The 21,839-nt window shown below is 40.6% G+C and overlaps 1 protein-coding gene across 2 annotated transcripts in view; it reads right to left on the bottom strand.

The window, feature by feature from the left end:
- Positions 1–1,974: 1,974 nt before the first annotated feature.
- LOC148013753 (protein EMSY-LIKE 3-like) overlaps positions 1,975–21,839 on the bottom strand; it is a 114,747-nt gene continuing 94,882 nt past the window's right edge. For both annotated transcript variants that reach the window (XM_087668591.1, XM_087668592.1), the window contains exon 10: positions 1,975–2,622. In XM_087668591.1, coding sequence (XP_087524717.1) covers positions 2,402–2,622 — 221 coding nt within the window. In that variant the 3' untranslated portion in view covers positions 1,975–2,401. The remainder of the gene's footprint in view (positions 2,623–21,839) is intronic.

The following is a 21,839-nucleotide window of genomic DNA, read 5'->3' as shown; positions in this document are numbered from 1 at the left end:
CTATGATGACATGTGATGTAGATATGGAAAGTACATAAGAAATCAAACTCAAGGCTTTAAAAAGTAAAAAGGTTGACTTGTTAGTGAAAGCAAAGAAGAAATACCTTGAATGAAAGAAAATAAGATCCCTTATGTATTGTAAGGGTGCTTTCACTAAAATAGATGGTAGCAATAAGAAAAATTTCATCGAATATAATTAAAAGCATTTCAAAAACACTTCTAAATATCATACAATTATACTCTTTCTAGTTATTACACAAGGAGTACCTACCCTAGAAGAGAAATCCCATACCAAAAAGGAGAGCATGAAAATCTCATGGCAATGCCTTTTTGTAAAGCCACTCAAAGTGAGTAGGGTGCTTTCTCTAGTTTTTCCATTTTCTAATTCTTCGAGTTTAAGATAGGGACATCATGTTTGTGCGTAGTAGGCAACCCTATGAATGTGCTGTAATAAACATCACAAGGCCATTTCCGTTTGTGTGGCAACTAAGTGGTGAACATACTAGCATGTAAGTTGAGAATACTGCTTGGATTCAACAATGGATTGTATGCATAAATTTCAACACAGTTTTCATAACTACATTGCATAACTTACATGTGTATTAGGTTGGGCATAGAGTTTGTCTATAATTGCATTGCATACCTTTAGTATACCTATTTAATATACACACAATCAATTGCAAGTGACCACATTATTTACTTTCTTGTGTCGTCATAAACACATACAAGATGGGCAAAGTATCCCTCAATGTGGCATCTAAGAGGATGGGATAGGGCCAATCCTTTATCTTCAAAAGATCAAGAGTCCTAAAAAGCTGAACATTAGCACATAACTATCTTCGAATCATCAAGCTCATTCTTGCAAAACAATCAAGGCCTTGTTCAAATACTTGACAAATCTTTGTTAAATACACCTTGAATGAATCTTTGTTCAAATACGGATTGTTCAAGTAGGAACAATCCGTATCCACTTTAGAGTGCCAAAGGAAGCAATTATTAAGGCTTTCACCATAATCTTACACCAAAAAGGTTGTCCACACAAGTACAGTACATCAACGTTGCAACAACCAAATCAAAACTATTTGTTCACTAGACAACTTTTCAACGTGCGTGCGTGCGCGTGTGTGTGTGTGTGTGTGTGACATATCATGCTGTATAGATTCTAAATACTCGATTAGAGCACCTTTGAAATATAAGCCTATAGTCCAAAATATGGAACAACTTATTGATATATCATGCTACAATTGGAAGCCATTGTGAGATATACACCACTTCCACATATAAAAATGTTCCGGGGAGATTTGGAAGATAAAGCAGATGGAGACCCTTTCTTTGCATAGTCTGGAGAACCATGAAGCCCTTTAGTGTATACTCCAAACAAACAAACTGTTTGATTCCTTAGTTTGGGGAAGCTCTGTTACTAAAATACAGTCTCAAAATCATTCATAGTAAACATATTTTGCATCTGATATGTCACAGCCCGCATTATAAAGACAAGCTTCTATGAGACCATTCATGATTTTGGTGATTGAAATATTAATCCTTCCACCAATTGCTTTCCCTTATAATTTCTGATCTCTTGCAAGCTTATTTCCCAGAGAATTCTAGAGCATACTTTTTTATTTGTGGATAGTTCTTGGCCATTATCAACCATATTAAAAATTAGAAATGACATGCTGTTTCTTTTTCATTTCCATTAAAGTTCCTCATGAGCTAAGCAACAGCATGGCTTCGATAGGCAAGCCAAAAGAGTCGTCGTCAATGGAGCATAATCAAATATCGAGCCTTTCAACATTTAGATTAACTCATTAACACTAAACAAAACATAATCTGATTTAAGTCCTCTTCACCACAAAACAGATTGCAAAGTACAGGACATGAGCTTCCATGCAAGAGGAAGGTAGACACAAAACAACTAAACCTCCACGGTCACCAGCTTCACACATGGTGTCAACCAAGGTTTCTGGATGTTAATAGAGCACTTTCACCTCTCCACCTCCTGAAAATTCAAACTGCAGAATCATATTGTTACATTAATCTCTGAATCATGTGTTGCAATAGAGCCTTCTATTGCTGATAAACACACATCAGCACATCAAGTCAGAAGACAATGGGACTGCTGTGGATACATTCGCTCTCCCACCTGAGAGGAACCAGGGAAACTTTTACATCAAGGATAATCTGCGCAAAGACTTGTATGGTCGCACTTACAAGAAAGTGATGTAACTGCAGAACATCCTACAGGAAACTTCTCTGAAGCAATTTTGAAGCGTGCTGAGTCCCTAACCAGGACCACCTTCATGTTAACAAGAAATGCTTGTAGCAAGTTTCCCCTTTATCTTCTGCATGTGATTGTGTTCAGACCTATTGTTGTTGCATCTGCTTCTCAAAGGACTATATTTTACCCATCATCACCATCATCCCCATCTTGGTGATCATCCTCACCATCAGAAGCAACACCACCGTCTCCAACCAAGTGCTCACCATCAGAGCCTTCCCCTCTGTCCCCTGCTGTATCATCTTCATCATCATCACCATGCTGATCTCTACTGTCTTGTCGGCTTCGCCGTTCTCTCTCACGGTCAAGTGAATGTGCATGAGAAAAGGGAGCATGTTCATCATCTGCAATCCAGAAAAAATGTAAAATCATCCAGAAATACAGTATAGCTTTCACTTTTTCAAGAAAAATGCTCAGCAAAACTAGACATTTGAACAGCTGTCTGTAAAATCACAACTAAACTTGCTAAGAAAAGTCTAATCTGCCAGCTCCTGAAACGCCTGAATGCAAAATAAATAAGAGCAAAGTGCAAACATTAAGATGCAACTTTTCAAATATGTTATAAAAGGGCTCACCAAATCAAACACGAAGCCCTTTCTCGTAACTCCAATCCCACATGCAGAGCCTCCCTACCCTGAACAGCGCATGCACACACCCCCACCCAAAAAAAAAAACAAACAAACAAACAACAAAACTTTCCCTCCCCCAAATGGAAAATAAAATACACACACAAAATCGACTCTCAGAATTATATTAGCTCTGTTTGAGCACAAGGTTCAAACTCTCAGTCAATGAGAACATTATAGCCTAGAGATGAGCCTAAAGCTCGGTCAACATGAGGATTCTAGCCTAAGAAAGAAACTGAGCCATCATCTATCTACCAAACAAATTGCTCATGGAGAAGATACCAGACATTGAGGATTATCACAGATTATGTGGTTAGGATCAAAAATATTTGAAATATTTATCCTGAATTATGAAGGCAAACACTCAAATGTACAGTTCACCAAACTCAAGTCCTTATTGTAGACTTTCATCATTACCCCAAGGCGATGCTCCATTGCCATAAGGAACACCAGCAAAGCATTTTGACAACTCATAGAAGGGGATGTTTACAAGCAAAGCAAGTCAAATGGGGACTACACAGTAATGGTGTGGCTAACAACCCAATGGACAGTAACACTTTACCGGTCCTTGAGGCGGCTCAGCCAACTTGTATAAGAAGGCGTCTCCAATAGAACTTTCATTCTTCCTGTGAGGCATCAGCCATCAACCATGAAGTGTTGGTGTGAGGGGTGGGGTGTGTGTAGTGGTGCTGGTTTGGGTTTCGGTTGGGGTAGTGGTGGTGTGTAGTTGATGGGCTTTGTTGGTTGCTGGGTTGGTTGTTTTGCACAGCTGAAGAGGCCACATATGCCAACTTCTCCTTCATGTCTCTCACAATTTCCCTTTCAGTAGTGGTAGTGAATGAATATCCACTCTGTTTGAGGATCTTTGAGTGCGTCAGTTAAGTCACACCCAGTAAGGTCAAGTCATAAAATAGTATGAGGAAGAACATAGCCCTCATATATAGGAATAATATGAGTCACACCATCACCAAAGTCAAAGTCAAGCATGATACCAGTTGTCATTTTGCTAGTGTAAAGGGAAAGAACTGCTTGAATAGCAACACAAATGGCAAGCACATTGAAAGTATCAAACATCATTTGAGTCATTTCTTCTTGATAAGCCTTTGGATTAAGAGGTGCTTTAGTTAGGAGCACTAGATGCTACTTAGTAGTGAAATTTCAAAATTATTCACCAATGGATGCTAAATGGATGGAGAGGATGACTAGGTAAACCATCCTCAGTTGTTGCAGCTTTACCTCAATGCTTTTCAGTTAGAGCCAGCTTCTAATCAAGCTTAGTCAAGTGCATCAGAGAAGAGGTCCAAAGCATTGCCTCAAGCTCAAGACGGAGGTAGCACTTCCACTCCTCTAGTGATGGACAGCTCATTATTTTAAACCGGGAGCGGTTCGAGAGCGATTCAATGTCCCACATGTAAACCCTAATTTGGGAGACCCCAAACTTTCTATAAATAGATAGCCTGCCCTCCCATTCAGCCCTATCTCGTTTATGCAGGTTTCAAGTGCTCTAGCTGCACTGCCCGCACCCCGTTCATGGAGGACATCTCAGCCGAAGCTACCTAACATTGTCTTCCCCATCCCACGCCTATTTCACACCTCCCCCGCGCAGGTTTCACCCTCATTTGCTGCTGCCAGCTGTCAACTTCTTCCCAAAAGGCTATGCTCAGTCTGGCAGCCTCTTCCTTGGCTGCATTTGCTGCTTGTGCAGCATGGCAACCCACTAGACTGTGCTCTGTTTGACTGACCAGCTGCCAGCCACTGCACCACATCCATCAGAGGCTGCATTTTTCTCATTCTACTGCCATCCAAGCTGTCTTCGCCCCAAGAATCCTATGTTTGCCGATTTTCACCCTCTTTTGCTTGTCTGACACTAATCCAGCATTGGCATTGCTGCATTTGCCATCGCCAAAGGTTTTCAAAGGCTGCATTGCTATGTTTCGGGATCCATCAAAGTATGACACTCTCTCCAACTCATTACATCAGCCTCAGTCCTCGAGAAACGAGAGTTCGACGTACAATATTCATTCACTGCATAGTGTGTTTGTTGCATGGGCATTGTATTATATAGATTCATTCATTTCAAACTCTTCATTGTGTTCATTGTTTCTAAGTTACCCTAACCCTACCTGTATTTTGTTCAATTTGTGCTTTGTTGTACACTTGTATTTGTGTTTCTGTATTAGGGTATTTCTTTACATGGTATCAGAGCTAGGATCGCTTAGAAGAAACCTAGACCTTTGATCTAAAAGCCCTTTGTAAGAAACAGTTTTAACAAGAGGACAAGATGACTTCAAACACGACATCATTGCTTTATTCTCTCAAGTCAAATCCATTGATAAACGAAAGGAAATGGACTGCACAACTTGCTTCTCCAACATCCAACATGGTCAAAGAGACATCAGACTACCATGGAATCAAAAGAACAGGCGAGATTTCTAGAGCTGAGTACAATCTCATTCTCATGGATCAAGCTCAACAACAAATTGAAGGTAAATCTAAAATTTCCCCTTTAGATTCAGTGCACTGGTCTAATGATTTTGTAGAAAGGACAGAGCTCCACAAAGGACTAGCCATCTTGATGTGGAAATCGGCATGGAATACAAACCCTTCATCTCTTTACCTCTCTCATCTCCATCTCTACCTCTTTCATCTATCTTTGTCAAATACGCAATACTACACATCTTCATCTTTTTGAGTGTACTTCTTCTTTTCAACAAGATGTAGGTGATTCTCATGAAGAAGAGACTATGAAATCACAATATTGGTTCATAAGTCTGCAAGAAGACAAACTTTTATTCATAAACTCTAAGAAAGGTAAAGAGTATAAAAGATTAATTCAAGTACTTGTAAGTTCTCTCCCTTCTTTTCCTTCAATTTTCCTTCTCAATGCCATTTTGAAGTAGGTGAACCATCTTCATTTTCATTCAATGCATTTAATGGACAAAAGGAACAAAAATCATTTCCAACAATCTCTACTTCTGTTGCATCTTTCCTTTCCATCCCCATTAAGTGCACCTCATATGCCATCACACACCACACTTGGGGGGTCCTTCACCCTTTGGGGGGTCATCAACCAAACATGCCTTTACTGACAAGACTCATTTTTAACAAGTCTAATTTCACTACTTGGTCCAATCTAATGAGACATGTTCTTGACTCTCTCTAAATTGTCTCTAAGAAGACAATCTGGACCTCTACAAACCAATTTAACATACCCTCTAGGGTTGCGAATGATGTAGACTATGATGGTTGATAGATGGCAACGAGTGTCTAGCCCCATCTCTTGCTAAGGGTTGCCACCACCCTGCCTCCCCTATTGAGGATTGCCCGACTAAGAAGAGGGGGCCACTGACCAAGGCTCAGATCTCGCTATGGTAAATGATGTTTACTATGTTTCCCAACTTGGAGTGACCTTATTAACAGTTCAACAACTTTGCTAGTTAGGACTAGCGGTCTTCTTTACAACCACCACAATTGAGGTCCTTGACTCTTAGACTAGTTAAGTGATTGCTCACGATGAGGCCAGCCTAGTGGCCTGTACCATATGACTCGGTTTCTTTCCAAGCCAATAGATGAGGGCTCCGAATTCTACCACTTCCAAGCTTTAGCCACTACACAAGAGCCTACGGACACCAACCATCCATGACATTTTCGCTTAGGACATTTCAGATACAAATATTTTTATGAGTTGTCCTGTAGCCAGATGGTTCAGAGCCTTCCACGCCTAAAGCTATCTCAAGATATATGTAGAGCATATCAACTCAAGAAACAACACCATACCCCATTCCCACAGCAATCCACACATAGCGTTGAGGCGCCTCTTTAGATTAATTCATCCTAATCTTTGTGGGCTGACATCCCCACTGCTGCTTTGGATGGCGCGTTGTACTTCTTTTTTTTTTGTGGATGATCATTCTAGATACATGTGGGTGTATTTTCTCAAGCATAAGGCCAACGCTTTTACCTATTTCTTTCCTTGGGTACTACTCGTTCATAACCAAACTGGTTATCATGAGAAGTGTTAGTGGTAGCAAGTTTACCTCCCATGAGTTTTTTGAGTTTCTACAGTAATATGGCATCTCTTTCAACTTACCTCCACCAATTCCCCCCCTCAAAATGAAGTGCATAGGAACCAGACCATCATGAATATGTCACACTATAATGTTCGCAGTAAAATTCCTTCAGAGGCTACTGACACTTAGATATACATCTTCTACCGATGCTCAATTGCAATTGTCCCTCAAAGGACTCCGTATGAGCATTTTTTTTGGCTCTCACCTTGTCATTTTCCACTTTAGAGCCTTTCAGAATTGTGTGTATATGCAATGCACACCCCTAATGATAAGATAGAAAAGTTGACTCCTCAGGCTGAGCTCCTAATTTTTGTAGAATACTTCTTAAAAGTGACGGCCTATCATTTTTTTATTCCTAAGACAAACAAGGTGATTGTTAGGAGAGAGAGTATTTTTTATAAGATATTGTAAAGTCTTCTACACTAGACTCTACACCATTTCCTCAAATTATTCCATCGGAGATGGTACCTTCTAAGTCAAGTCAACTATCCAACTCTCACAATTCTTCACTTCCCACGCCCCTTCGTGAGACCTATTACCTCTCGCTGGTACTTGCAGATCATGCAAGATTTAAGGATCCTTCCATCGAATTCCACTCCAAAAAGCCTTAGAATATTTGTCTAACTTACATCTCAAGCTTCATTTGCATCGTTATTTACGACTGATTACATACTATATTATCAACAAGATAGTTGATAGCAGGCTCTTCAACATCCCCGATGGCAAAAGGACATAGAGAAAGAGCTAGAGAGTATTGACCGAAATGAGACACCAATCCAAGTCACAAGAAAGTTATCTAGACAATATGGACATTTAGGACCGAGCTAAAGACTAATGGGACTTACACAAGTCCAAGGGTTTCGACAGAAGCAAGGCATTGATTATGAAGAGATCTTTGCTCCTACTGAACAATTGACATCATTCCATTTGTTGGTTACACTAGCCACTCACCACACTTGGCCAATCTATCAGATGCATGTCAAAAGCACCTTTTTGAATGGTTATCTAAAAAAGGAAGTCAATGTGGAGCGACCACCCAGATTTTCTTCTGCTAACCAAAAAGATGAGATCTTTCACTTGCGGAAAGCTCTTTATGGGCTGAAGCAAGCATTGCAATTTTGGCTCCAAAGGATGGATGAGTTCCTTCAAACTCATGGATACCATTCTACCCCGTATAACCAAACTTCTGTCTATACCACTTTAGAGGGGGTCAGATATATCCATAGTTGCCTTCGTACGTCATATGGACAGATTCATAAGATACAATTTGTACGGTACGTATCCGTATGAATGCGTTTCCTACGCCCTAGCTTTTACTCCACCTCCCTGCGTGGCACTTTTTGGAGGGTGAGAAGCCTTGGATACCTCATCCCACCCCCTTTTCCAGCCATGCACTCCCCTCCCCAGCCCTCTTTAAATTCCTTCTAGCTAGCAGCCCTCTCTTTGACCGTTGACCCCTCTTTGACTATTTGAACTTTCACCCTTCTCTCATCTACAAAAGGTGCTCCTCTCCTCCATGCTTCCACACCAATTCAGCAAGCACTTACCATTCTCATCTTTCTCTCTTGGATCTTGATTCTTAAATGGACTTGTGATTTGTCATTCTCGAATCCCACCTCTCATCCCCTCTTTCCTGCACCCTATGGAAGCATTTGCCATTCTCAAATCTCATCTCCCATCCCCTCTATCCCGCACCCTATCAAAGCATTTGCCATTCTCATCTCCCATCCTCTCTCTCTCTCTCTCTCTCTCTCTCTCTCTCTCTCTCTCTCTCTCAACTTTACTCCAACCCTCGGGCCTCTCAAGTTTCTCTCCCTTTCAACTTTCGAGTTTCAAGAGTCCAGACTCAAGCATCTCTCTCTCTCTCTCTCTCTCTCTCTCTCTCTCTCTCTCTCTCTCTCTCTATGGCCTCTTTATCTGTCAACAGCACCATGACTTGTGAGAAGCACGAGGCCTTCAATTTGCATGCGATCCATGTGGAGAGAGACACAAAGAAGTCCAACTCCCACCATTGGACATGCAAGTATTGTGGGAAGCGCTATACAAGTGGTGCAACTCGGCTTCTCCAACATCTTTCCAAGACGGGGGGACAAGTTGCTCCATGCAAGGAGATCCCTCAAAACATTGCAGAGAAGATTCTTGCCAATATGAGAGGGGGATCCACAAGAGAAGGAGGAAGTGGCTTATCAACACCAACTCCTATGCCTACTAACGAGGAAGCATCCAATGTGGGCATATCTTCAACCAATGCGGGGGAGGCCTCTACCATTGGTGGTTGGGGCTCCACATCCGCACCCGGCTCCGGTAAAAGGCAAAGAGTGGAGGCTCATGCGGTGCTGGAGAGACAATCCTCTCTCTCTCAAGCTCCTGGTCATGTGTGTGGATCGGTTGCCTTTCTTAGAGAAAGGCAACGGCTTGCGGACATTGAAATTACACGCACGGTGATTGAGTGCAATCTCGCATTCAATATCCTAAAGCAAAAGCAATGGAAGAATGTGGGTCCATGTCAAGGATGGACCGATGTAACATACAATGACATAAGGACGAAAAAGATTGATGAAGAGAAGGAGACGATTGATAAAACCCTTGATTCTATTCGGGCCGCATGGATAAAATGTGGTTGCTCCATTCTCACCGACGGATGGAGTGATCATAAGAAACGTGGCATCATCAATATACTCGTCTCATGTCTACTTGGCACTTACTTTTTGCAAGTTGTCAATACCAGTAAGAGGGGGAGAAAAACGACAAGCACATTTGTCTGCCGCCACATTTGACGAGCTATAATTGAGGTATACATTGCTGCCTTTTAAATTTGTTTCACTTTCTTTCATTATGATAATATCATGATTCATAATTGAAATTTAATTTATAAATAATGGCATATGCATAACTATCTATCTTCCTATTCTAATAATTAATTTCTCTCTAGTATCTATGATCTATCTCGATTCTCTCTTTCCCCCCAAGCCGCAAGGCTCAAGTTTCAACTCTCTCTAGACTCTTTCTCTCTCTAACCTCCAATCTCCAAGTATTGTTAGTATTAAGTAATAAGTATACTTGTAATTTGTAAATTATGGCTGTAGGTGGGCCCCTCAAATGTGGTGCAAGTTGTTACCGACAATGCATCGAATTGTCGGTGCATGGGCCATTTGCTTGAGTCTCAGTTCCCTGCGATTGTGTGGACTCCATGTGCAAGTCATTGTTTGCACTTGCTCATGGAGGACATTGCGAAGCTCAAGTGGGTGAAGAGGGTGGTCCACACAGCTACATCAATTGTCACATTCTTCACGGTAAAGGTAAAGGTGTTTGCGATGTATCATGAGCATAGCACATTGGAGTTGAAGAAGCCTTCTTCAACTCGCTTTGCTTACATGTGGTTATTGCTGGAATGCCTTTATGAGGTGTAGTCCGCCTTGTGCCAGAAAGTGGTGTCCACTCTATGGAATGAGTGGGATGAGCATGAGACAAAGGAGGCCAAAGCCATGCAGCACTTGTGCCTTAATGAACAGTTTTGGCAAAAAGTATGTGCCGTTGTCATTGTCGTGACTCCCTTTTATAGGGTGTTACGTATGAGTGATTGCAAGGGGTCCACCATGGGCCTTCTCATCACTTCTTTAGAGCGGCATTGGTAGAGGTACGTACTTGTACAGTGATCACAAAGACACAGCGTGCACATGTTTTAGAGATAGCAGAGAGGAGATGGATGTGGATGCATAAGCCCACCCATGGTTTTGTTGCATTGGTACATCCGGCCTACAAGTCACCGGCAGTCATGGATGATAGAGAATTCCATTCGGACCAGCTTGCTTATTTAGCTCGTGTGGTCCCTATGGATGACCACAATGCAGTGTCGAAGGAGCTAGGATGCTACGCAGATCAAAGAGGGCATGTGGCTTTTGCTTCTCCCACTTGTTGGAGGAGAGAGTCACTTGTGAAGCCTTTATTTTGGTGGCAAAACTTTGGATACGCACTAGAGACCCTTCAGCCCTTAAACTGGAGTATCTATTCTCTCATTCACTCAAAGATTCGCAATGAGCTTAGTACACAATAGTTGAGCGGCTAGTCTATTACCGCACTAACTTATGCATGATGAGAGCTATGATGAGCATGGATAGTCTGAAGCAAGTAAACTTTAAACACTTAACCATAACATTTAAATTTTAAAATTTGTTATTTTAACTTTTAAACTTTGAACTTTGAAGTTTATACTTTACAATTTAGACTTTAGCATTTACAATGATCAATCTTACGTGCATTACTGCATTGTATAGGTCAATGTTGATACATTCAAGTTGGCAGGCGACACTCTTCCGAGTATATATAAGGAGGTGGACGAGGAGGAGGAGATGATTTTTGCAAAGCTCTATAGAGAGCTTATAGCAACAGATACTCGTGACACTCGCAGTTAGCGTGCTCGTGAGCGAGGAGTTCGAGTAGGTGGTAGCAAGGGCATGGTCATTCGGCGCCCTTCATCATTGAGGAGGGGTGGTTCGAGTGGCTTGCAGACATATGTAAGGCAGGGCTCTAATAGCTCACATCTTATGCCTCATGATGACATCCCCCCTTGGCTACACAACCACCACCCAGGGAGCCATCATTTGATGATGATGGTAATCTCATTAGTAAGGATGATATGAGTGTGTCTCATCATCGAATACCGAGAAGTCATCTTCAGACTCTCTTGATGAGCACTCAAATGGTTCTGATGATGATGATACTAGTGATGCCTCATCATAGATTCATATGACATAGGTCTCTCTTTTTTTTGTATCAGATATACTAGACTGTAGTTGTATCGCATCTTTTACGTAGCCCATGCGACCGCGATAGTCACTCCATATATTCATCTTATTCTGCAATGAATTGGCTATACCGTATCGTACCGTACCGTATCGTACCTTTCGTACCTCACAACTATGGCTATATCACTACCTCAAATTCTATTGCCATAGCAGAAATTAAAACCAAGCTATGTGCTACATTATTTGAGATGGAGGTAGTTCCATCTAGGGGGATGTATTTATGTGTCACAACAAAAGTACACTCTTCAATTGGTGGATCAATATTACCAAGATCAGATACATCTTGTCGCTACACCTCCCAATCCAGCTATCCACTTGTCTGAGGATACCCTAGATCAATCCTTCGATGAGCACACCTATAGATCCGTAGTAGAAAAACTCTTTTAGTTGATACATACTAGGCCAGATTTAGCTTACTCAGTTAGTTTGCTCAATCAATTTTTCATTCCACCTAGGATGTCACAAAGAATTGCATATCTTCATATTTTGAGATATTTAACATATACCTACTCTTATGGCCTAACTTATGGTTTTGGTTTTGATGTTTACAAGGATACACAAACTCTGATTGGGCAAGAGATCCTGACTATCACAAGGATGTGAAATTTTGAGATGCTTTAATCCTACTTATAATATTAGATTAAATTACTAATCAAATGTGCAAATTTGTTTAGCACATGAGATACACATAGCAATTATTTCACGATAACAGACCAAGGATTCCAAGGATGCAATGGGTGTCATTGACAAAACCTATTATAAATTATGCTTGAGAGGTACTAGATGGTATCTGTTGTTAGATTTGGACCTAGACCAATTTATGGCCCACTAATGTCAATGGTAATATTAGAGACTAGGCATAAACTAATTAATTAATCTCAATCTACAATTCAATAACTACTCAAGGATACTTGGAAGACAAATTGGCCTAGTCAATTTAATTACTGATTGATAAAATTAATTTTTTGAGCACTAGAATAATTATTAAATTTATTTTAAAATTAATATTCTAAAAATTAACTTTATAAGCTGAAAAATGGAATTAGAATATTGTCATTTTGCAAAACTTGCCTATGCAAGTGAAAAAAACGCTTTTGGGAGCTGGTGGAAGTCTATTCCAACCATTGTGAGAGAAAAGAAGGCTGTTAGAGAGCAAGGAGAGGCTGTTGATATGATTTTCAACCACCAAGAATTAGTCCTACAACACGTGACATTAGTTTCGAGCCCTTCAAGAGCACGCGGCGAAAACCCAATGTTCTTCTAGTGCAAATGACAACGTACAGGAGGTGGCAACAATCTTTCTAGTGGTCCTAAGCTGTAGGTGACAACTTTCATGGCCGTTTGAGTAGGGCAACAACAGTTTTTCAGCATTTCAAGCGATAAAACTTAGAAATTTCTCTCTTTACAGTATTCTCTCTCATCCCCCAACCATCTCTCAAATTATCTCAGCATTTTCCAGCAATTTGATCCATCAGAGTAAGAGATTTCAATCAATCTTAACTATTAACCCTAATTTACAGTAGAAATTAGGATTTGGTAAATGACCTAGGAATGCATGCTCAAAATTGAGTGCCTAGGACTTGAATTCATACAATTGACATTGAGAAATTTTAAGGAGATTCAAGAGGCTAGCCAACAAATATCAAATTTCGGACTGAATTTGTTTTTCAAGGAGGACGGTGAAAACTAATTTTTTCAAGCAAACCAAGGGACAAATTGATTTACAGGGTTACTGATCACTCCTTCCATTTACAATATAAGATACAAAAGTAGTAGAAGGGGCACCAATTTTGGGGCCAAAAAGGTGTCTACCACCTAAGATTAAAGCGATAAAGCGTATATCTTCAATTTACATGGATTTTATGCTTCTTGTAATTAGTGCTTGATCAGGTTATTCACCACCCTATAAAAAGAGAAAGGTTGGTTTCAAGTTTTCATTGCCAAGATATCATCAATTCCCACGAATTTGTGGGCCCAAGGCACCTGATTGAAAGTGAGAAACTTTGCTCTAGTGCTGAAATTGTATACAACTGAGCATTACAACAAGAATGTCTTCAAATAGTAAAATGGGATCGAGCAGAGAAGATGACTCCCAATCTGAAAATTCAGAAAGTGTTGAGGAAAATGTAACGCCTAATCTTGGACAACAAGCTGTTAATGTTGGTTTAGACAAAAATGTGGGTTCTTCTAGGTCTCTTGAAGATGATGGTCAACAAGTAGAAGAGAACTCTGATGACCAATTTTAAGATTAGCTAAAGACAATAGCTGAAATGTTTGTGCAATTGGCAATGGATCCTTGATTCATGTGCTTTTTAACCCCTTAAAGGAGATCAGCAAGGCAAGAAGAGGAAATTATCTTCAAGAGCTTCGAGGCAACAAGATGCATTGAAAAAAGAGCCAAGACAACGACATGATGTTCCAAACATGGCTAGTGGGCATAAGAAAATGATGCTAGTGGGGCAATTGATGCATATACAAGGCCAACTTGAAAGTGCCAATCCAACGTTTTTTTGGACAACAAGGTATGCATGCAATTATAGGACAGCCAGGTGGTGGCAATAGTTTCCATGCTATGGTGGGTTAGGGACTACATACAGGGATGTATGACACAAGTGCTTACCATATGTAGCAACCAATGCGTGGTGTGCAAGGCTCAATGTATCCGGGTATGGCTCGTAATATGCATAGCCCATGTATAACAATGTTGGTATGATCTTGGGACACAAATTGGCAAGTTTAGCAATGCATATATGCAACCACTATGTTTGGAACTCATAATATTAATGTCAGTCATGCAAATGCTCCGTATAGTTCTGGTCATTTAAAAAAATGCTACTAGTAATGCCTGCATGAGAAAAAATGCACCTAGTAATACATACAATTGATGGAAAAATATATATCTATATGGTTGGCACTATGCAAATTCCCATGCATAGTCACATTGCTATTGTGACCTTTGGCGCAAAGATCGAGACACACAGTGCTTACACACAGCAACAAAGAGAGAGAGAGAGAGAGAGTGCAAAGTAGAGAGGAGAGTGAGCACGGCTTGTGGGTACAATAACTGTGACCTTTGACGCGAAGTTCGAGACATGCAGTGCTTACACAGAGCAACAAAGAGACGGAGAGAGAGAGTGCAAAGTAGAGAGGAGAGTGAGCACGGCTTATGTACAATGACGAGTGTGTCTCTTTAGGTTTTTAGATAGATATATATATATATATATATATATATATGAAAATAAAAACGTGCTAAGGGTATGTTCACACCCGTGCACATGTAAAAGCCACAATGGCCGTTTATTCCCAACAACCTCCCACCTAAAGGCAATGTGTCTTAAGAAAATAAAAGAATCAACTAAGTCTAGATATGTACAAAGTTGAAATACACATATATATATCCAACTCCCATCATCTGTCGGCAATGAGCAAACCGCTCTGCTGGAAGACCCTTCGTGTAAAGGTCTACAAGATTATCATCTGTATGCACTTTGACGAGCTCAATGCTCTTGCTGTCAAGTACATCTCTAATGAAGTGATACTTCAATTGTATGTGCTTTGTCTTTGCATGAAAAACACGATTTTGTGCTAGCATGATAGCACTCTAACTACCACAATGGAGGAGAACAAGTAACCCTGTAATGCCAAGCTCTCCCACCAAATGTGAAAGCCATAAAGCCTCCTTTCATGCCTCAGTGGTAGCCACATACTCTGCCTTTGTAGTAGACAATGCAACACGCTTTTGTAGCCTAGAGATACAAGAGATTGCTCCTCCTGTGAAGGTAAACACATACCCAGAAGTGGACTTTCTGCAATCCACATGACCAGCATAGTCTGCATCCGTAAAGCCAATGACAAATGCCGTCAGCTTTCCAAAGCAAATGCACAACTCCTTTGTGCCTTTGAGGTATCTCATAATACCTTTCACTGCTTCCCAATGCTTTTTACTAGGGTTTACCATTTATCTGCTAATCATTCCAACTGCAAAGGCAATGTCAGAACATGTAGCAACCATAGCATACATCAAATGCCAACAGCTGAAGCATATGGTATCTTGGCCATTTCAGCCTTCTCATCATCAGATGTAGGGCTATCCTCTGTACTGAGTTTCACATATGGAGGCAATGAAACCCCAATTGTTCCCTCCCCCCTCCATATTAAAACATTGCAAAACCTTGGAGATATTCTCTTGCTCGATAGATAGAGTAATCTATTTGGCCTATCTCTAAGTATTCGCATGCCAAGAATGTAATTTGTATCACCAAGATCCTTAATGTCAAAGCTGCCATGAAGACTTAGCTTCAGTGAGTCCAAGGAATAAGTATCCCTGCCAACAATCAACATGTCATCAACATACAGAACCAAGATAATCAGGCTCTCATCTGCTGCCTTCTTGGTGTACAAGCAGTGATCCAATTGACTTCTATGAAAACCTTGAGACTGCATCAATGTATAAAACTTATAATATCATTCTCTTAATGCTTGTTTCAGCCCATACAAACTCGTTTTGAGTTTACACACCATCTTCTCTTTCCTTTTTTCCACAAAGCCTTCAAGCTGCTGCATATATATATATATATCTTCATGTATATCACCATGCAAAAAGGAGTTTACATACTATCTTCTCTTTCCTTTTTTCCACAAAGCCTTCAGGCTACTGCATATATATATATATCTTCATGTATATCACCATGCAAGAATGGAGTCTTTACATCCATCTGTATGAGCTCCATATCTTCAGCTGCAACCAAGCCCAAAATGGTTCTCAATGTAGTCATCTTGACTACAAGAGAGAAGATCTCATCTAAGTCAACTCAATGTTCCTGCTTGTACCCCTTCGCAACTAATCTTACTTTGTACTTTGGCAAGAAACCAAAAGTGACCTTCATCTTGTAAACCCATTTACATGGAAGGGTTTTCTGCCCTTTAGACAACTGCACCAAGTCCCAAGTGCCATTTTTCTCGAGAGATTCCATCTCTAACAACATGGCTTTATACAATTTCTTATTGTCCTAACTGTCCATTGCTTCTTTGAAGCAAGACGATTCACCACAATCTGTCAACATGACATAATCAGCCACATTGTTTGCACCAGTAACAAATCTATCAGGTTGTCTAGTAGCCCTAGATGATCTCCTAACCCAATGATCATTATTTGCTGCCTGTTGAGCATTTTCAGCTTGCTATCCTAGCATTTCAGCCTGTAAATCAGCATTAACAACTTGTTGTCCTGGCTATTCCCGCACATCTAGTGACTCATTATTATGAGCAATAGCTGGCTAATCATTTCCAGCATTATTTTCTGCATTTGCAGGTTCATTTACAGCATGTAGTTGCTGCTGTACAGCGGGCACATTTTGTTGTCCAAAAGGTGTTTCTTCCCAAAATTCAACCTTACAGACCTCCTAAGTCTTTTCGGACTGTTTATACAAGCACTCTTCCGAGAGGCCTTTCAGGGCCCCAAAATTTTCGTACTCAAAGCATCAACCATACATTTGCACTGTCTCTGACATGCATAGAATAGGCCAATTTTGCCAAAATAGAGAAATTTTAGCAAAACCCCCAAATTTTTCAAGTGCTAGATGTCCAAATTGCATGGAATTAAACCCGCATGTACATAAAATGACCAAATGGCGCACAAATTTTTCCCAAACAGCAAAAGCCCCAAATTACATGGGGTCCAATGTGCATCAATGTCCAAAAATTGGGTAAATTCAGCCCAATTTTTGCATGTACATGAAAAGCCCCAAATGTCGGAGGAAAAATGTCACAAGTTGTGCAATTTCTGAGACAAATGGTCTTGCTCTGCATCACAATCCTCAAATCCAGGAAAAACCCCAATTTTCCGAGCCAAGCTTGCACAAATCTGCACTATGCTTCCACGCGTGAAACCCCATCAGAGGGAAAAGGGGATAAAATACATTTTTTTTTAAAACTTGACTTTTGAAAAAATGTGACGAGGAGGGGGGTGCGTTGACCCCCTGGCCTGGGTCGACTAGCGTCTCCAGCCCGTTATGTGGCTCCTGTCGACTTGCCCTGTCCATCAACGCCGAGCTGGTCCCACCTAGTTGCGTGTCGTCAACTCGTCTAACTTCGTGTGACGTTGTTTCTGCCCATCTAACAATCAACCCTCCCATCGACTATCAGTTTGCTACCCGCCGAGAGCTCGCCTATCAGCTGCCCTGTCGCGCCTACAGCAACTATCGCCCACAACCTCACGACCTGCTCGCCTTCTGCAACCCGGCTTACTTCTAAAGTCTCGAGAAGTGTGCACTCCTTGCCCGCTCTAATACTAGTTTGTTGTGACCTTTGGCATGAAGATCGAGACACGCAGTGCTTACACACGGCAACAGAGAGACAGAGACAGAGAGTGCAGAGTAGAGAGGAGAGTGAGCACGGCTTGTGGATACAATGACGAGTATGCCTCTTTAGGTTCTTAGATAGATATATATATAAAAGTACAAATGTGCTAAGGGTGTGTTCACACCCGTGCACATGTAAAAGGCACGATGGCCCTTTATTCCCAACAATTGCAGTGGTCCAAATTATGCAAATATTTCCTAATGTATCTGATGCTCCTAGCATGTCACGTACAAATGAGGGGCTAGTCAACTAGACGCAATGTTGCATAGTAGTTAAGTTGGAATTGTAGTAATGTAAAAGTATAAAGCATTGGAATGCTCAAGGGATAGAAAGGCCTACAACCTTGTGGAGGTTTCGAGGCAAGTAAAGTTAGAGGTAAAGTTTTCATATACTCCTAAGTTAAGCTTCAACATTGTTTCACCAATAGATACAAAGTGGATGGAAGAGGATGACTTGGCAGACCATCCTTAGTTGTTGTAACTTTACCGAGATGCCTTTGAATTAGAGACGACTTTGGTTCAGGCTCAATCATGTTCAATAGAGCTGAGATCCAAAGCATTGCATGATGCTCAAGGAGGAGGTAGCACTTCCACTCCGTCAGTTGTGGATAACTCTCATATAAAGTGGATCTCCTATGTATTCAATATACATCCAAGGTACCGTGCTAACAGTATGTCTGACATGAGGTCACTACTCGGTGTACTAGTCACTGTGAGATGTATGCAGATGAGTATGAGTTTCACCTGGGCATTGCAACTAAACTTTAGCATCAGTTTATGATTAGTTTGGTATGAGTTTTTGCCTCAAATTTGAGATAAAAATTCTGATCAATTTCAACTCAGTTTTTTATCAATTTGAGAATCATTTATGGTCACTTTTGAGATCAGTTTTTGCATTAGTTACTGATCAGTTTTTGCAATCAATTTGGGATCAAATTTGTAGCAGTTTGTGATCAGTTCTCAAACCAGTAAGTGATCAATTCATGATCAGTTTATCCTCAATTTTCAATGGTTTACAACTAGTTCCATAGATAGTAGCATGTTAGTAAACACCATTGATAATTTCAGCCATGGTTTATACTAAATTAATGTTTTTCTATGGTTGATAGTCAGAACAATTGAGAAACATGAGTTATGGATGTATCCAATGGGTTTTTGGCAACAATTCTTGACTGTTTTTCATATTTAAGTCATGTATATGTTGGCTGGAAATTTTTAGTAAGATTTGAGGCATACGGCTGTTGAGAAACCCTTCATTTGCAATTTGTGTTTTTGTGTTTCTGCGCTTTGCGTTTAGAGTTTGCAGCCCCAAAAAGGGACGCCACCCTAGACTGACTGTGCCCATTTATAGGCCACTCTCTCATTCATTCCTTACGGCTGATCCTGCAATTCGTCACTCCCACTCTCTCTTCATCAGTCTTCTGACATTCTCTTCCATCATCTCTCTCTCCTCTCCTACCACCATCTCCACACTCTCTTAGTACCAGCCTTCATCTCCAGTTGGTTGCGTTTATGGTGGCAATGTGCTCTTCTTACACTGGCATCCATCCTCCATTGTTGGCAACAACATCTTCTATGCTCCTATACCTTGCATTTGGAGTCTACACTCTCTTGGCGTCAACATCACCATATCTGGCGTCATCCTCCACCCTTCTAGTGGCTCCACCTTCTTGCATTTGGCTGCCAGGGAGGTTCCTCACCATCTCGCGTCGTCTCTCTCCAACAAGTGTCACCTTCATCAAAGGCAATTGCACCTTGCGTTTGCTTCTTGGCTGCTTCTCACCCTTGTGACATCACTCCACAGCTGGAGTTTCACTCCCAACAGCTATCTTCATCTGCATTTTCAGCATCTGGCTCATCCTCACCATCTACCGCCACTCCCAGCAACTAGCGTCACCTCATCACGCTTGCGTTTGCAAACGGAGGCTATGCTTTAATCTTGCTCATAATATTTGATTAAATTGTTAATCAAATGTGCAAGGTTGTTTACCATGTGATTCACATCACAGTTATTTCTTGATAATAAGCAAAGGATCCCAAAAATGCAATGGGTGTCAAAGGCAAGAGTTGTAATAAGTTATGCCTGACATGTACGAGGGGATACCCGGTGTTAGATTTGGGCCTAGACCAATTTATTGGCCACTAATGGCAATGGTGATATTAGAGACTAGGCATTAATTAATTAATTAATACCAATCTAAGGGTCAATAACTACTCAGGATACTTGCAAGACACATTGACTTGGCCAATTTAATTATTAACTAGTGAAATTAATTCTCTTGGCACTAGACTAATTATTAAATCAATTTTCAAATTTAATTTTTTGAAAATTAATTTAATGAGCTACATAATGTTAAAAATTTACATTAAAAGGCTGCTACTTAGCAAAACTTGCCCATGCAAGTGGAAAAAAGGTTTTTGGGAGCTGGTGGAAGTCTATTCCAACCCTTGTGAGAGAGAAGAAAGTTAGAGTAAGGAGAGGCCGCTAATGTGATTTACAACCACTAGAGATTACTCTTACAACATGCGACAGCAGTTTGGAGCCCTCTAGAAGCAAGTGATAGTAGTCCAAGGTCCTTCTAGTGCAAATGACGACATACAAGAGGGGGCAGCAGTCTATCTAGTAGTCTTAAGCTACAGGTGATAGCTTCCATGGCTGTTTGAGTAGGGCAGCAGCATTTTTTCAGCATTTCTCGCGATGAACCTCTGAAATTTCTCTCTACAATATTCTCTCTTATCCCCTAGCCATCTTGCCAGTTATCTCTTCATTTTCCAACAGTTTGAGCCATCAAAGGAAGAGATTTCAATCAATCTCTACTATAAATCCCAATTTACAAAAAAAAAAAAAAAAAAAAAAAAAAAGATTTCACTACCACCTCAAGATGGATACTCAGAATTGAGGGCCTAGAACTTGAATTCCAACAACTAAAATGAGGAATTTAGGGAGATTCAAGAGGTCAGCCAACCAATATCAGATTTGGGGCCAAATTTGTCTTTCAAGGAGTAAGGTCAAGGCCAATCCCCAAGCAAACCAGGGGGAAATTGATTTGGAGACTTGCTCGTCACTTTTAAATTTTAATAGCAAGAGATACTCGGATTAGCAGAGGAGATCAAAGGATCTCAAATGTATTCCATCACTTTTAAATTTTAATAGCAAGAGATACTGGGATTAGCAGAGAAAATCAGAGGATCTCAGATGTATTTCTTCGATTTGTAATAAAATATACAAAAATATCATAAGGGGTGTCAATTTTGGAACCAACAAGGCGTCCAATGTCTAAGATTTAAGTGGTAAAGTGTACATTTTCAGTTTAAGTGAATTTTATGCTTGTTGTAATTAGTGCTTAATCATGCTATTCACCAACCTGGTCCTTGTCAAAGGAGAAAGACTGGTTTTACTAACACCTTACATTTCCATGGCAGCTATAGTTTTACCATTGGTACGGCTTCCATTTCTTGGGTCAGTCTTAAGCATGAGATTATGGCAATTTTTACAACCGAGGACGGATAAAAGGATCTTTTTGTACCACAGAGGCTATCTACCTAAGGAGCTCACTTGTAACACTACAGTTTCCATGTGTTGCACCGATTGTGCTCTACTGCAACAACCAGAGTGCAATAGTACTAGCTAGTAACCCAACCATTACACCTTGGACACAGTATGTTGGAGTACATTTTCATTTCACCAGAGAGCAAGTTGA

Source organism: Lygodium microphyllum, chromosome 26 (assembly GCF_053477565.2).
Source record: "Lygodium microphyllum isolate KBCC chromosome 26, Lygodium_microphyllum_v1.1.10, whole genome shotgun sequence".
Classification (NCBI taxonomy): domain Eukaryota; kingdom Viridiplantae; phylum Streptophyta; class Polypodiopsida; order Schizaeales; family Lygodiaceae; genus Lygodium; species Lygodium microphyllum.
This window is presented reverse-complemented; position numbering and strand designations above follow the sequence as displayed.